This window comes from Phyllostomus hastatus, unplaced genomic scaffold (genome assembly GCF_019186645.2).
Source record: "Phyllostomus hastatus isolate PE091 unplaced genomic scaffold, TTU_PhHast_1.1 phas_contig_38, whole genome shotgun sequence".
In the NCBI taxonomy this organism is placed as follows: domain Eukaryota; kingdom Metazoa; phylum Chordata; class Mammalia; order Chiroptera; family Phyllostomidae; genus Phyllostomus; species Phyllostomus hastatus.
In genome coordinates this window covers 9,310,564-9,326,244 of record NW_025333869.1, presented here as the reverse complement: position 1 = coordinate 9,326,244, position 15,681 = coordinate 9,310,564, and the positions used below count along the sequence as shown (strand labels likewise).

The following is a 15,681-nucleotide window of genomic DNA, read 5'->3' as shown; positions in this document are numbered from 1 at the left end:
ATAAAGATTTAACTCTCTCTTCTAATTACTTCATGCATGTATATACACATAAATAGATTGTTAGATCAGTGGGATTATATCAGTCCTGTACAGTATTTTTCCTCCCTCCTCCAGGATCTGCCAGATAGAGCTCACAAACCAAATGCAAAGTGTCCATTCTGAACAGAGTTGTTACCAACCTGGCTTTGTCCTGACCTTGAAAGTAGGAGCAACAGACTCTATCACGACCCTTCTCTGGGTGGCTGTGGATATCCCTCTCACCTTTGGCTTGTGTCCCTCCAGACCCACCCTGCTATCCTCTCCTTGCTGCCCAGCGTAAACTCAGAGTTAGGACTCATCACCCAATTCCACCCACACTGCTCATCCCAAGTTTTCCCTATGTCTCCCAGGTTGTTTTTGAACTCCCACACCCTACAAAGGCCCAAAACAACTTTCTTGGTTCACCCATTTCTCATATTCTGCTTGTACCATTGAGCACATTATCAGAGGTTACCATGTGAATGGAATGCCCACCAAGCCTCCAGATGAACATCTTATTAACTGTTTATATTCTGAGCTCTCCTAATAACTCTTACAGTTATGCTGAATCCAAGTGGTCCATCTTCTTTAACCAGTTCCACAAAGCAAATTCCACTGGCATTGGTTTCTGAAAGTGATGGAGAACAAGAAGAACCAGCACCCTGCTGCAAAGAAACAAAAATAAAGAAAGTATTTCTTTAGTAGAAATACTAAAAGTGAGGGCACTTGCCCTGCCTAAGCAATAGCATCTCTTAGCTCTCACCTACTCTCAGGGACTGGCAGCATTGCACACCAAAACAGTTATGAACTGAGTTGGGCCAACAGGGGATTTGCTTCAAGCTTTAGCAGCTCCTGCCTATATCACCCTCAACCAGGCTTTTGATCTCTCCATCCTTAGTTTCCAAATCCACAGAGCTGGAATAAGAGCTCCTCTTCTAACAGTGGCTATGAATGATGCCCAGCACATAACAGGGACTCAATAAATTTAAGTCCTCTCCTATTTCTACTAAAGATGCAAATATTGTTATGAGAACTGAAATCATCCAGGCACTTCCTGGTACCATCACACATGACATCAGCCTAGTTATAACATGCTGTATACCAGATACTCAGCAGCTTCTTGAGCAGAAGAAAACCTCAGGAGGACCTTCAATCAACCCCAGCAAGAGTAGCTGCATTGGGTTTCTACTTTATAGTGGATGAATCTTTAAGAGAAGGATAAAAGAGAAGAATTATCTACCACACATGCCAGGCATTTTGCTTGGTATTGTGAAATAACCATATAGGATTTGTTTATTTATTCATCCAATCATGCAACATTAATTGAGCACCAGGAATATGGCAGTAATCAGACAGACCTGCCTGTATCAGACTACTAGTGGGGGAGAGAATTTTAATGAACTCTGCCCAGAAGATGGGACCAGAGATACTCCCAGCCTTTTGTTCTAATTGCCCCTTTTGCTTAGATACTTTCTAGCCCACCCCCATGCGGGAAAATATAACACATAGGAAACTAAGCAGGCTAAAGTAAGCTTGAAAAAATTATCAGTTCAACAGAAGCCCTGTAGGCCTTGCTTCTTACAGAAGGGTGTCTTCCAAAGTGCAGTCCAGGGTGAAGGTTTCTGCTCTGCAGTCTCCTCCCCAGATTTGAATCTAAGCTCTGCCACTGACTCCCTGATAGACCACGGGCATGTTCTTTTCCTCTCTGTTCCTCAAGTATCCCACCTATAAAAGGAATAAGGATAGTAATGCCCATAGGCTTGTCATGAAGCTTACATAACACACCCAAGTGCTTGGGTCCTTGCCTAACACATGGTTAAGCACTAAATAAATGTTCACTGTTAGTATTATTCTCTTGTTGACCCCACATCTGGTTCTTCATGTGACATGCTGTCCAGGTGAGCGTGATGGCCAATTATGAAAGAACTAGAATTCTTCAACCCTACTGTGAACCAAATCCTGGGTACTTTTGTCTCCACAGCTCTATGAAGAAGCATCGTTACCACAACCACAAAAGATAAAAATGAGGTTGAGAGCCTACAGTCAAGATGTCAGTGTAGGTAAACACAGTACTTGGAACCTCCCATAACGACATCAGAATTACAACTAAACTTCAGAACAACCATTATTCAGACCATCTGAAATCTAGGAGAACAGAAGTTCTATAACTAAGAATATGCATAAGAAGCCACATCAAGGCTTATAAGTAGAACAGAAATGAGGAACATGCTGGTCCTACACCCAAAATTGGGAGGGATACCTTGGCTGTGAAGGTCCCCCCAGGAGCAAGTGGTCTCAGCCCCACACCAGGCCCCCAGTCCAGGGTTACAGTGCTGGGAAGAGAAGTCTGCATTACTTTGGACTGTGAATGCCAGTGGGGATTGTGGCTGAGTGAGACAGCTTCTAGAGCTCCAGAAATTCCTCTTAAAGGGCCTGTGCACAGGCTTACTCAGACTCACTCTCTCTGAGCTCCAGCAGTGGGGCAGCAGTTTGGAAAGTGCCTTAGACATATGGGGAGGAGCTGAATTGACTGGCATTATGGCAAGGACTGGAGGGCAACTTTCTCCCAAGCAGAAGTTTCTTTGCTAAGCCCTCCACCCACAGTCAGCAGGTTGATGCCATATCTGAGTCTCCATCAACCTAGCTCACACTGTTCACCCCACCCTGGTGATTCCCTGAGACCCTGACCCACCCAACTTTGGTCCCACTTAAGCCCTTCTCAGTGGATGTTCCATACAAATGGCGTGCCTTGGCTCACACTGCTAACTTTCCTAAAAATCTCACAAACAAGCAGTAACTGGCCTCTGTATCCTCCATACTTCTTGCTAAGTTACCTCAGCCTGTCACTAGCAGCAGCCAGTCTTGGTTCACAACTTGGCCTTTCCCAGGCACCTCCAAGCCCAGACAAGTAACAGCCTTATGCAGATTGCTTTGTAGCTCAAGCAGGTGGTTCTGGAAGGAGCACTGGTGGCAGTTGACCTTGACCTGTTTCTCTTGAGAGGCTCCAGAGCCAGCACACCCAGGGGACAGAATCAGATCACACTGAACCACCACCAACCTTCGTCATGAGCAACACATTCAAGGGGTGGACTCAACAGTGACCTGAGCCCTGATGAAGTGATTCTGCTCTGTGGGATCAGCGTCCACACAGAAGGTTCTCTACCATGGTAAGAGTCAGTACCTACAGCTGATCTGCCTGGGGCTAAATCCCTCCCATTGATGTTTCAATGGTAATCAAGGCTCAACTAAAACAGTAGGGTGCACATAGCCTGCACCGAGGGAGGTGTACCTGGAGCACCCAACTCAGGTGTCTGGGGAGGCTTTGCCACTAGGCCCTGCAGGACACCTACTACATAAGCCCACTCTATCAAGACCAGGAGACAGAGAGGCTTTACTTGATACATAGAAACAAATGCAGGGAGACTTCCAAAATGAAGAAATAAAGAAGTATGTCCAAAATGAAAAAAAAAAACCAACAGAACAAAACTCCCCAAAAAGAACTAAACAAAATGGAGACAAGCAATCTACTGTTGCAGAGTTCAAAACACTGGTTATAAGGATGTTCAATGAACTTAGGAGATGAGTAGAGGAACTTAGTAAGAACGTCAACAAAGAGATAGGAAACATAGTCATTGGAGGGGAAAACATAAAGAAGAACCAGTCAGAAATAATGAATACACTAACTGAAATGAAGAATACATTACAGGGAATCAACAATAGAGTAGATGAAGTCAAGAATCAAAACAGTGATTTAAAAGATAAGAAAGCAGAAAATACCTAATCAGAACAGCAAAAATTTTTTAACCCCCCTAAAATAGGATAGTGTAAGAAGCCCCTGAGACAACTTCAAGCATACCAATATTGCATCATGGGGGAGCTGTAGGGAGAAAAAAGAGAGCAAGAAATTGAATGCTTATATGAAAAAATAATGATGGAAAACTCTCCTAACCTGGTGAAGGAACTAGACATACAAGTCCAGAAAGAGCAGAGAGTCCCAAACAAGAGAAACCCAAAGAAGCCCACAACAAAACATACCATAATTAAAATTCTGAAGGTTAAAGACAAAGAGAGAATCTTAAAAGCACCAAAAGCAAAGCAATTAGGGTGGCTGTGAAGCAGATGGGAGAGGAGCCCACTTTCCCCTACACTCAGCTGGAATACCTAGATGATCTTCTGAGGAACTGAGTGAACAGCCAACAGAATCCTAGCATATATGAAGTTTTGAGGCCTAAATTTTAGAGAATGTTGAAAAACAGGTGGTAGGGATGGTAAGGTCCCTGGGATCCGGGCAGGGACCAAGGCTGCTGTGGCCCTCAGCCCAGCACCTGTTGCCATGGTTGGCAGCAGCCACAGGATCTTTGAAGGAGAACCAGATCAGCAGCTCCCTCCACTACCAAAGCATGGAAGACAGTGTGGCATAACCATGAAAGACCTGGATGCTTGAAGTCATTGGGGAGAATAAAGACAAAATGGGAGGTGCACAGGGGTGGTGTTCACCTGCTAGGACTGTGGATGCTGGCCTAGGTAATTACCAGAGAAATTTGGGAGCTGGGTGACATCTGGAGAAGGGAGAAGAGTTGGGCCCTGACATACCCTGACCTGGATAGTGTCTGGTCAGTTAGAAAGTTGGGTTGTGTGTAAAGCCAGGTACTTGTTAAGAATGGCAGTCTTGAACAAGTGGATTTTACTTAAAAAAAAAAAAAGGCTCTCAGCCACTGTTTAAGGAACTCTTTTGCAGTGGCTGGCTCTCATGGTGATGGGCTCGTTCAGTAGCTGGCTAGTGAAGAGGACCGTCAGAGCAGGGTAGCAGGGTTCAGGGAGTTAGCAGTCCCCAGAGAGACTTAATTTAGTGGGAGAACTGAACTTCCCTAAAGAGACTTTAAGAGTACACAGCACCCAGGCCAACAAAGAGGGAGAAGGTAGTTGAGTTACCCCTAATCAGTGCACCTCGTGGACAGCACAACTGGTGAACTAAAGGTGCTGGCCTGGCATAGATGAACTGTGGGGGCCAGGCAGTAGTGGCAGCGCATGGAGGACCTGGGCTGGAGGCTGGGCAATAGTGAATATCACAGCCCAAGCCTGGTCCCAATGCTCACAAAACCACAGGAAGGGAGGAAATCGAACCCCAGTCCTCCTCCACCCCCAGCATCTAGGAAGATCAGCAGAACTTGCTCTTTGGCAAGAGGCTTTTTTTTAATCCCTCTTACAAGTGATACAATAAGACTTGGAGCTGTGAAAGGTCCAGAGACATATCCAGAGAGGGAGCACAGGGCTAATATCAACAACTGAGAAAATGAGACAAATTTCACTTTGCTATCCTATAGAACTTGCATGTTGTTGTTTATTTGTATTATTTTTTCATTATTTGTTCTTCCTTTATTTTATTAGTATTTTTTATTTCCCTTCTTTCTATTAGTTTTCTTCATTTTATTCATTTGTTTAATTGCATTGATTGACTGGTTGTCTTTATTCTCTCTTTCATAGTGTATTTTAATTTTCCTTCTTTCACTTCACTTGTATTCCAACAGCACACTACTCTAGGTCATGTACTTCCTATTCTTGTTTTTCAGATCATATAGTTCCTGTCATATTATTGTTGTTCCAGTATTATTGTAAATAATTGTCTTTCCATATAATTGTAAATACTACACAGCTCCCCTCCCGGATCTTAGACCATTTCACTATCTTCGGAGCCTTATTACTGTTTGGTTAACTCTATTCTCTTGCACACTACACCTGTTTTTCTATCCATTTTTTCTCACTACATCTCATAATCTAACCTCCCAAAAGCACTCTATTTTTTTGGATTCAGTTCACAATCCTTCTGCACTTTGACAAGAGCCTTATCTCTTCTCCACCTTTTATAAAAAGTGGCTAATGGGGTGAAATATCACAGTTAACACTACACTCAGTACACTTATTCAAAAGGTCTCCTATCTCTTCTTTTGAGTAGGTACTTTAAATCCAATAGAACATGCTCCTTCTGTCTTAATCCATTTTTTTTTACTTGCCCTGACTGGGAATCAAACCTATGACCCTTTAGTGTGTATGCTTGTACTCAATCCATTGAGCCACAACAGCTAGCACTGTCTTAATCCATTTTGCCTCCCCCCTCCAACTGATCACATAAAAGAGTAGGTGGAAGCTGAGAACACCAGTATATCTGGTAGAAGAGAGACCCCACTAACAAAGGAACCACCAACAGATAAAACAGGAAGATGGCAGAGGAGTGAGTGGAAACCACACTAGCCTCCACCCAGGATAAATCTGGAATTATGACTAAATGGTGGAGAAATTACCCAAAACAAACAACTGAACAATAGCAAGAGAGAAGCATCATAACCTCAGACAGACAGAAGAACCAGCTTCAGCACAACTTCTCTGCACCTGCACAACAACATACAAGATGTGGTACGCAGAGTGACACTCAGTTAACCAGCTGGAGAGAAGGACCCACCAAAAAAAGACACAATAACAATCAAAACCAATATATCCAGAAGCCAACATAAACAACAGCCCAAGAGCAGTAGGTTCAGGAGATCAAGGAGACTGCACGACTGAATGTCACAGCTCTCCTACCATAGAAGTTCACAACACAAATCAAGGGAGTGAGAACAAATCAGTTTAAGAAGCAGAGGCTAACAAAAAGAGTCTCACAAACAATGGGAAGACAAGAAACAAACCTCAAATGAAAGGAAAGGAGGAAGCCTCAGGAAAGTGCTAAATGAAATAGAGGCAAGTCAACTATCAGATGTTAAGTTCAAAGCAATGGTTATCAGGAAGCTCAATGAGCTCACCGAGATTTACCAAAAACTACAGAGAAATAATGATGAATTCACTGAAAACTATATCAACATGAAAAAAGAAATAGAAACTATCAACAAGGGCCAAGAGGAAATGAAGAATACAATTTCTGAGTTGAAGAACACAGTAGAAGAAATCAAAAGCAGGTTAGATAAAGCAGAGGATTGAATCAATGATATGAAGGCTAAGGTAAAAAAAAAAAAAACGCCTCCAAGGAAGAGGAAAAAAAGGAAAAAAATAATCAGAAAGAACAAAGAGGTGTTAAGGAAACTGCAGGACCACATGAAACATAATAATATCTGTATAATAGTGTTACCAGAAGAAGAAGAAGAGCAAAGGAGAGAAAACCTGTTCAAAAAAGTAATGAAAAAAAAAAACTCCCCTAATATAATGACAGAAAAAGTCACATGAATCCGGGAAGCACTGAGAGTCCCAATCAAGAGGAACCCAAAGATGCCCACTTCAAGACACATTATAATTACATGGCAAAATTCCAATAACAAAGAGAGAATCATAAAGGCAGCAATGGAGAAACAAGTAACATACAAGAGAGCCCCAATAAGACTAGCAGCTCACTTCTCAATGAAAATGCTGAAAGCCAGAAAGAACTGGCAAGAAATATTCCAAGCAATGAAAAACAAAGAGCTACAACTAAAACTACTACATCCAGCAAGGCTCTCAATTAAAATGGAAGGCAATAAAAGGAGCTTCTCAGACAAAAAAAAGCCTCAAAGAATACACCTCCTACAAACCAGTACTACAAAAGATGCTAAATGGACTGTTTTGTGTTTTTTTTTAAAGGAAGAAAAAGAGTGAGAGAGAGAGGAACACAGATATAAAGAAGTAACATGGCAATGACTAAGTACCTATCAATAATAACCTTAAATGTAAATGGATTAAACATTCCAATAAAAAGACATAGAATATCTGAAGGGATAAGAAAATATGACCCACACGTATAATGCCTACAAGATACCCACCTAGGAACAAAAGACCTACATAGATTGAAAGTGAAGGGATGAAAACAAATATTCCAAGAAAATGGACAGGGAAATAAAAGCCAGTGTATCAATACTGATATCAGACAAAAAAGACTTCAAAAAATGCCCATAAAATCAGACCCAGAAGGTCATTTCATAATTCTCAAGGGAAGAATCCATCAAGAAGACATAAACATTACAAACATATGGATGCAACATAGGAGCACTCAAATATATAAGGAAAATCTTGGAGGACATCAAGAAAGGTATTGACAGCACCACAATTATACTAGGGAATTTCAACACCCCACTGTCAAAAATGGATAAATCTTCCAAACAAAAGATATTGTGGCAAGGATAAAGGACACATGGACAAAAACTAGGGGGAGTGGAAATGGGAAGGAGTGGGGAGGGTGGGAGGGGGTGGGCAGGGATGGGAGTGAAAGACAGAAAACTGTACTTGAACAACAACTAAAATAAAAAAGTGAACAAAAAGACATTGTGACATCAAACAATGCCCAAGATCAAATGGACTAAACTGACTATATAGACATATATATACATACATATATAATATACTATATATACGATATATAATATACTATATATAATATACTATATATACTATATACTATACCACATATACTACACACACACACACACACACACACACACACACACACACACACATATATATATATATATATATATAATTCCTATATACATATAGGACATTGAATCCCAAAGAAGCAAAATACACATTCTTTTCAAATGCACATGCAATATTTTCCAAGACCACATGATAGGACACAAAACAAGCCTCAACAAATTCAAGAAAATTAAAATCATATCAAGCATTTTCTCAGACCACACGGGACTGAAACTAGAAACCAACTTCAAGGGAAAAACTCAAAAAAACTCAAATTTCTGGAGATTAAATAGCATGCTATTGAACAATGAATGGTTTAAGAATGAGATCAAGAATGAAATCAAAAAGTTTCTTGAAAAAAACGAAAATGAACTCACAAAAATCCAAAATTATGGGACACAACAAAGGCAGTCAGTCCAGAGGGAAGTTCATAGTGATATAGGCCTACATAGAAAAGACAGAAACATTTGAAATAAACATCCTAACTACACCTCCAAGAACTGGAGGAAAAACAACAAATACAGCTCAGAGCAAGTAGAAGGAAGAAAATAACCAAGATCAGAGCAAGAATTAAATGACATAAAAACTAAAGGAACAATTCTAAGGATCAACGAATCTAGGAGCTGGTTCTCTGAAAAGATAAACAAAATCAACAAGCCTTTAGCAAACTCATCAAGAAGAAAAGAGAAAGGACTCAAATAAACACAATCAGAAATGAAAAAGGAGAGATTACGACTGATAACACAGGAATACAAAGGATTGTAAGAAATTATTATGAAGAACTATATGCAGGAAATTTGAAAACCTAGGTGAAGTGGACAAATTTCTAGAAAAATATAATCTTCCAAAACTCAATGAAGACAAAGCACAAACCTAGAACAGAACAATAACAGCTGATGAAGTCAAAGCAGTAATGAACAAGCTGCCAGCACACAAGTTCTGGACCAGATGGTTTCAGAACAGAATTTTACAAAACACTTAAGGAAGACCTAACCCCTATCCTTCACAGATTATTCCAAAAAATTCAAGCAGAGGTGAGACACTTAACTATTTTTATGAATCCAGAATCACCCTAATTCCAAAACCAGATGAACATACAACAAAAAAAGATAATTACTGGCCAATAGTGATGATGAATATAGACACCAAAATCCTCAACAAAATATTGGCAAACCACATCCAACAATACATTAAAAAGATCATCTGCCATGACCAAGTTGGATTCATTCCAGGGATGCAAGGATGGTACAGTATTTGCAAATCAATAAATGTGATACATCACATAAAAAAAAGCAAAGACAAAAATCACATGACCCCATCAATAGATGCACAAAAAGCATTTGATAAGGTACAGCACCTATTTATGATAAAAACACTCAGCAAAATAGTAGTGGAGGGAGTATTCCTCAACATGATAGAGGCCCCATATGAGAAACCTACAGACAACATCACACTCAATGGGGAAAAACTAAAAGCTTTCCCACTAAGATCAGGAAGAAGATAAGGATGTCTGCTTTCACCACTCCTATTCAACATAGTATTGGAAGTCCTAGACACAGCAATCACACAAGAAAAATAAAATAAAAAGCATGCAAATTGGAAAAGAGGAAGCAAAATTGTCATGTTTGCAAATGACATGTTAGTGTACATAGAAAATCCTATAGACTCCACCAAAAAATGACTTGACTTAATAAATAAATCTTGCAAAACAGCAGGATACAAAGTCAATGTCCAAAAATCAAAGGAATTTTTATATACCAACAATGAAACATCAGAAGTAGAAATCAAGAAAAAAAAATCCCAGTTTATATAACAACAACAAAAATGAAATACCTAGCAATAAACCTAACCGAGAGGGGTAAAAGAACTCTACTCACAAAACTACACAACACTAAAGAAAGAAATCAAGGAAGACACAAACAAATGGAAATATATACCGTGTTCACGGACTGGAAGAATTAACATCATCAAAATGTCCATACTACCCAAAGCAATTTACAAATTCAAAGCAATATCTATTGAAGTACCAATGGCATATTTCACAGACATAGAACAAGCACTTCAAAAATTTATATGGAACCATAAACGACCCTGGGTAGCTGCTTCTATTTTGAGAAAGAAGAGCAAAGTAGAAGGGATCACAATACCTGATACCAAACTGTATTTGAAGGTCATAGTAATCAAAACTGTCTGGTACCGGCATAAAAACAGACAAACCAATGGAACAGAAGAAGAACCCAGAAGGAAACCTAAGTCTCTATGGTCAAGTAAATTTGACAAAAGGGGCAGCAACATAAAATGGAGTAAAAATAGCCTCTTCAACAAATGGTGCTGGGAGAGCTGGACAGCTACATTCAAAAAAAAAAAATGAAATTCGAGCACCAATTTACACCATACACAAAAATAAATACAAGGTGGATAAAAGAGTTAAATATAAGTCATGTTACTGTTAAAGTCTTAGAGGAGAACATAGTCAGGAAAATCTCAGATATTTCACACAGCAACATTTTTACTGATATGTCCCCCAGAGCAAGAGACATAAAGGAAAGAATCAATAAATGGGATCTCATCAAAATAAAAAGCTTCTGCATGGCTGAAGAAAACAGTATTAAAATAAAAAGAGAACCAACTGTATGGGAAAACATATTTGCCAATGATATCTCAGACAAGGGTTTAATATCCAAAATATATAAAGAACTCACACCACTCCACTCTAAAAAGACAAACAACCCATTAACAAATGGACAAAGGACTTGAACAGACACTTCTCCAAGGAGGACATACAGAGGATCCAGAGACACATGAAAAGATGCTCAGTATTGCTAGCTATCAGAGAGCTGCAAATTAAAACCACAGTGAGATACCACTTCTCACCATTCAGAATGGCCATCAGAAACAAAGCAACAAACAACAAGTGTTGGAGAGATTGTGGAGAAAACGGGACACTAGTACACTGTTGGTGGGATTGCAGACTGGCTCAACCACTATGGAAAACAGTATGGAATTTTCTCAGAAAACTAAAAATGGATCTGCCTTTTGACCCAGCAATTCCACTGGAATCTATATCCTAAGAACCCTGAAATACCAATCCAAAAGAACCTATGCACCCCAATGTCCATAGCACCCCAACTTACAATAGCCAAGTGTTGGGAGCATCTAGGTGCCCAGCAGTAAGTGAATGGATCAAAAAACTGTGGTGCATGGAATTGGAATGCAGCAGATGGAATGCAGCAGATTGGAATGCAGCAGATGGAATGCAACACAATGGAATTCTATGCAGCAGAGAGAAAGAAGGAGCTTATACCACTTGTGACAGTATGGATGGAAATGGAAAGCATTATGCTAAGTGAATAAGCCAGGCAGTGAAAGACAAATAGCATATGATTTCACCTTTAACAGGAACCTAAACAACAGAACAAACAAATAAGCAAAATATAACCAAAGACACTGAAATTGAGAACAGACTGACAGTGACCAGAGGGGAGAAGGGAGGGAATTTCAGGGAAAAGAGGGGAGGGAATTTACAGGAACAAGTATAAAGGCCAAATGGAGAAAAACAAGGGGGTGTGAAAATGAGAGAAAGGTGGGCAGGGCTGGGGCAGTGGGCTGGGATGGGGGTAAAAGACAGAAAACTGTACTTAAACAACAATTAAAATAAAATAAAATTAAAATACATATATATTTTATATATATACAGATTTGAAGAGAGATACTACCTCTGTGAAGTAGAAGTGAAGAGATTTTGGTGTAACTCCACCTAATTTAACCCAGATTGAGGTGGCATTTTAGTAATTTACATAATAAATTTTTTGAAATTAAAAAATAAAGAAACAGAAAGCAGGAAAAAAAACCCATTTGATATAACAACAAGAAAAATAAAGTACCTAGGAATAAACCTAACCAAGGATGTAAAAGACCTGTACTCAGAAAACTATACAACACTAAAGAAAGAAATCAAGGAAGGCAGAAAAAAAAAACAGAAGCCTATATCATGCTCATGGATTGGAAGAATTAACATCATCAAAATGTCTATATTACTGAAAGCAATTTGTAGATTCAATGCAATACCTATTAAAGTACCAATGGCATACTTCACAGAGGTAGAACAAACATTTCAAAAATTTATATGGAACCAGAAATGACTCTGAATAGCTGCAGCAATTTTGAGAAAGAAGAACAATGTAGGAGTAATCACAATACCTAATATCGAACTACATTACAAGATTACTGAAATAAAAATAGTCTGGTAATAGCATAAGAACAGACACACAGACCAATGGAACAGAACAGAGAGCCCAGAAATAAACTCAATCTCTATGGTCAATTCATATTTGACAAAGGGGGCAGACGCATAAAATGGAGTAAAAGTAGCCTCTTCAACAAATGGTGTTGGGATATCTGGACAGCTACATGCAAAAAGAAAAAAATGAGACTGGACTACCAATGGACACCATACACAAACATAAATTCAGGGTGGATAAAGGATTTAAATATAAGTTGTGACACCATAAAAATCCTAGAGGAGAACATAAGCAGGAAAATCTGAGATATTCCAAGCAGCAATATTTTCACCCATATGTCCCCTAGAGCAAGGGACATAAAGGAAAAAATAAACAAATGGGACTTTATCAAAATAAAAAGCTTTGCCCTGGCTGGCGTAGCTCAGTGGATTGAGCACGGTCTGAGAACCAAAGTGTTCCAGGTTCGATTCCCAGCCAGGGTACATTCCTGGGTTGCAGGCCATAACCCCCAGCAACCGCACATTGATGTGTCTCTCTCTCCCTCTCTCTATCTCCCTCTCTAAAAAATAAATAAATAAATAAATAAATAAATAAATAAATAAATAAATAAATAAATAAATAAAAATAAAAAGCTTCTGCATGGCTAAAGAAAATGATATTAAAATGAAAAGAGAACCAATTGTATGGGACAACCTATTTACCATATCTGCCAAATGACACCTTGGATAAGGGTCTGATCTCCAAAATATATAAAGAACTTGCATGACTCCACTCTAAGAAGACAAACAACCCATTCAAAAAATGGGCAAAGGACTTGAATAGACACTTCTGCAAGGCGGACATACAGAGGGCCCAGAGACACATGAAAAGATACTGAACATCACTAGCCATAGGAGACATGCAGATTAAGACCACAAAGAGATAACACTTCACACCAGTCAGAATGGCCATCATAAGCAAAATCAACAAACAACAAATGTTGGAGAGGATGTGGAAAAAAGGGAACCATAGTGCACTGTTGGTGGGAGTGTAGACTGGTGCAGCCACTATGGAAAACAGCATGAAATTTCCTCCAAAAATTAAAAATGGAACTGCTTTTTGACCCAGTGATGCGACTGCTGGGAATATACCCTAAGAATTCCTAAATACCAATCCAAAAGAACCTATGACCCCCAATTTCATAGAAGCACAATTTACAACAGCCAAGTGCTGGAACCAGCCCAAGTGCCCACCACTAGATGAGTGGATCAAAAAACTGTGGTACACTTATACAATGGAACACTACGCAGCAGAACTAAAGAAGGAATTCCTACCTTTTGTGACAGCCCAGTTGGAACTGGTGACTATTATGCAAAGTGAAATAAGTCAGGTGGTGAAAGACAAATGCCGTAAGGCCTCACTTATAAGAAGGATCTAACCAAAAAAAATTAATTAATGACAAAAAACAAACAAACATAAACAGACATGGCGATATGCAAGAGGCTGACAGCTGCTACAGAGGAAAGGGGAATGATGGAAAGAAGGGGAGGGATTAGTCAAAGAACATGTATTAATGACCCATAGATATGGATAATGGTATAGGGATGACTGTGGAGCAGGGGGTGGGCAAAGCAGGAAAAAATGGAACAACTGTGATAGAATACACAATAATAAAAAAGAAGTCAAAGGTCAAATAAAGTTCTTCCTAGGTAAGAAAAAACTAAAGTAGTTTGTCACGACCAAACCAGTATTACAAGATATGTTAAAAGGTTTTCTTTAAGAATAAGAACGGGGGGAAATATTAAAAATATGAATAGTAAATGGTAATAAAGAAACAATTTCTTTATATGCAAATAGATTAAATGCTTCAATCAAAAGATATATGGTGGCTGAATGAATAAGATAACCAGACTCTTACATATATTTGCTATCTATGATAGACTCACTTCAGAGGGAAAGATACAGTTTCAAAGTAAAGGAATGGAAAAAGATATTTTATGGAAATGGAAATAAACTGAAAAGGTAGGGTACCAATACTTGTATGAGAGAAAATAGACTTTAAAACAAGGCTATATCAAGAGACAAGGACCCAGCAATTTTACTTCTTGGTACTTATCTGAAGAAACCCAAAACTCTAAATTAAAATGACATATACATTTATATGTTCATTGTAGCATTATTTAAAATAGCCAAGATGAAATCAACCTAAGTGTCCATCAATAGATGAGTAGATAAAGAAATGCATAAATACAATGGAATATGATTCAGCTCTAAAAAAGAATGAAATCTTGCCATCTGCAACAACATGGATGAATATAGAGGGTACTGTACTGAGTGAAATAAGTCATACAAATAAAGACAACTGCCAGATATTTTTATTTATATGTGGAATATATTTTTAAAAAGCAGAACAGAAACAGACTTGCAGATACAGAGAATATTTTTTTAAAAGATTTTATTTATTTATTTTTAGGGAGGGAAGAGAGGGAGATAGAGAAACATCAATGTGCGGTTGCTGGGGGTTATGGCCCGCAACCCAGTAATGTACCCTGGCTGGGAATTGAACCTGGGACCCTTTGGTTCACAGCCCATGCTCAATCCACTGAGCTACGCCAGCCAGGGCTAGATACAGAGAACATTTTGACAGTTGTCAGATGGAAGGGGTGGGTTGGGAGGATGGGTAAAAAGGGAAAAGGCATTTAGAAGTACAAATTGTTTGTTACAGAATAGTCACAGGGATGCAAAGTAAAGCATAGGGAATATAGTCAAGAATATTGCAGTAACTATACATGATGTCAGATGGGTACCAGATTTATTGGGGTTATCACTTCATAAGTTACATAAATGTCTGATCATGTGGTATACCTAGAACTAATATAATATTGTACATCAGCTGAAAATTCTGGAAAAAAATTAGGTTGAGAGAGGTGAGACAACCTGACCATGTGAACCGGAGTACCAGCAAGAAGAGAAGGTACACAATTCAACCTGGTTAACAGAGGAGTGCTCA

General features: G+C 39.1%; 1 protein-coding gene across 1 annotated transcript in view; it reads right to left on the bottom strand.

Annotated features, from left to right (window-relative positions):
* FRMPD2 (FERM and PDZ domain containing 2) overlaps positions 1 to 15,681 on the bottom strand; it is a 104,706-nt gene that overhangs the window by 20,008 nt on the left and 69,017 nt on the right. Inside the window, 2 exon segments of the mRNA XM_045842424.1 lie at positions 576 to 683; positions 1,601 to 1,743. Of these exon segments, the coding sequence (XP_045698380.1) occupies positions 576 to 683; positions 1,601 to 1,743 (251 nt within the window).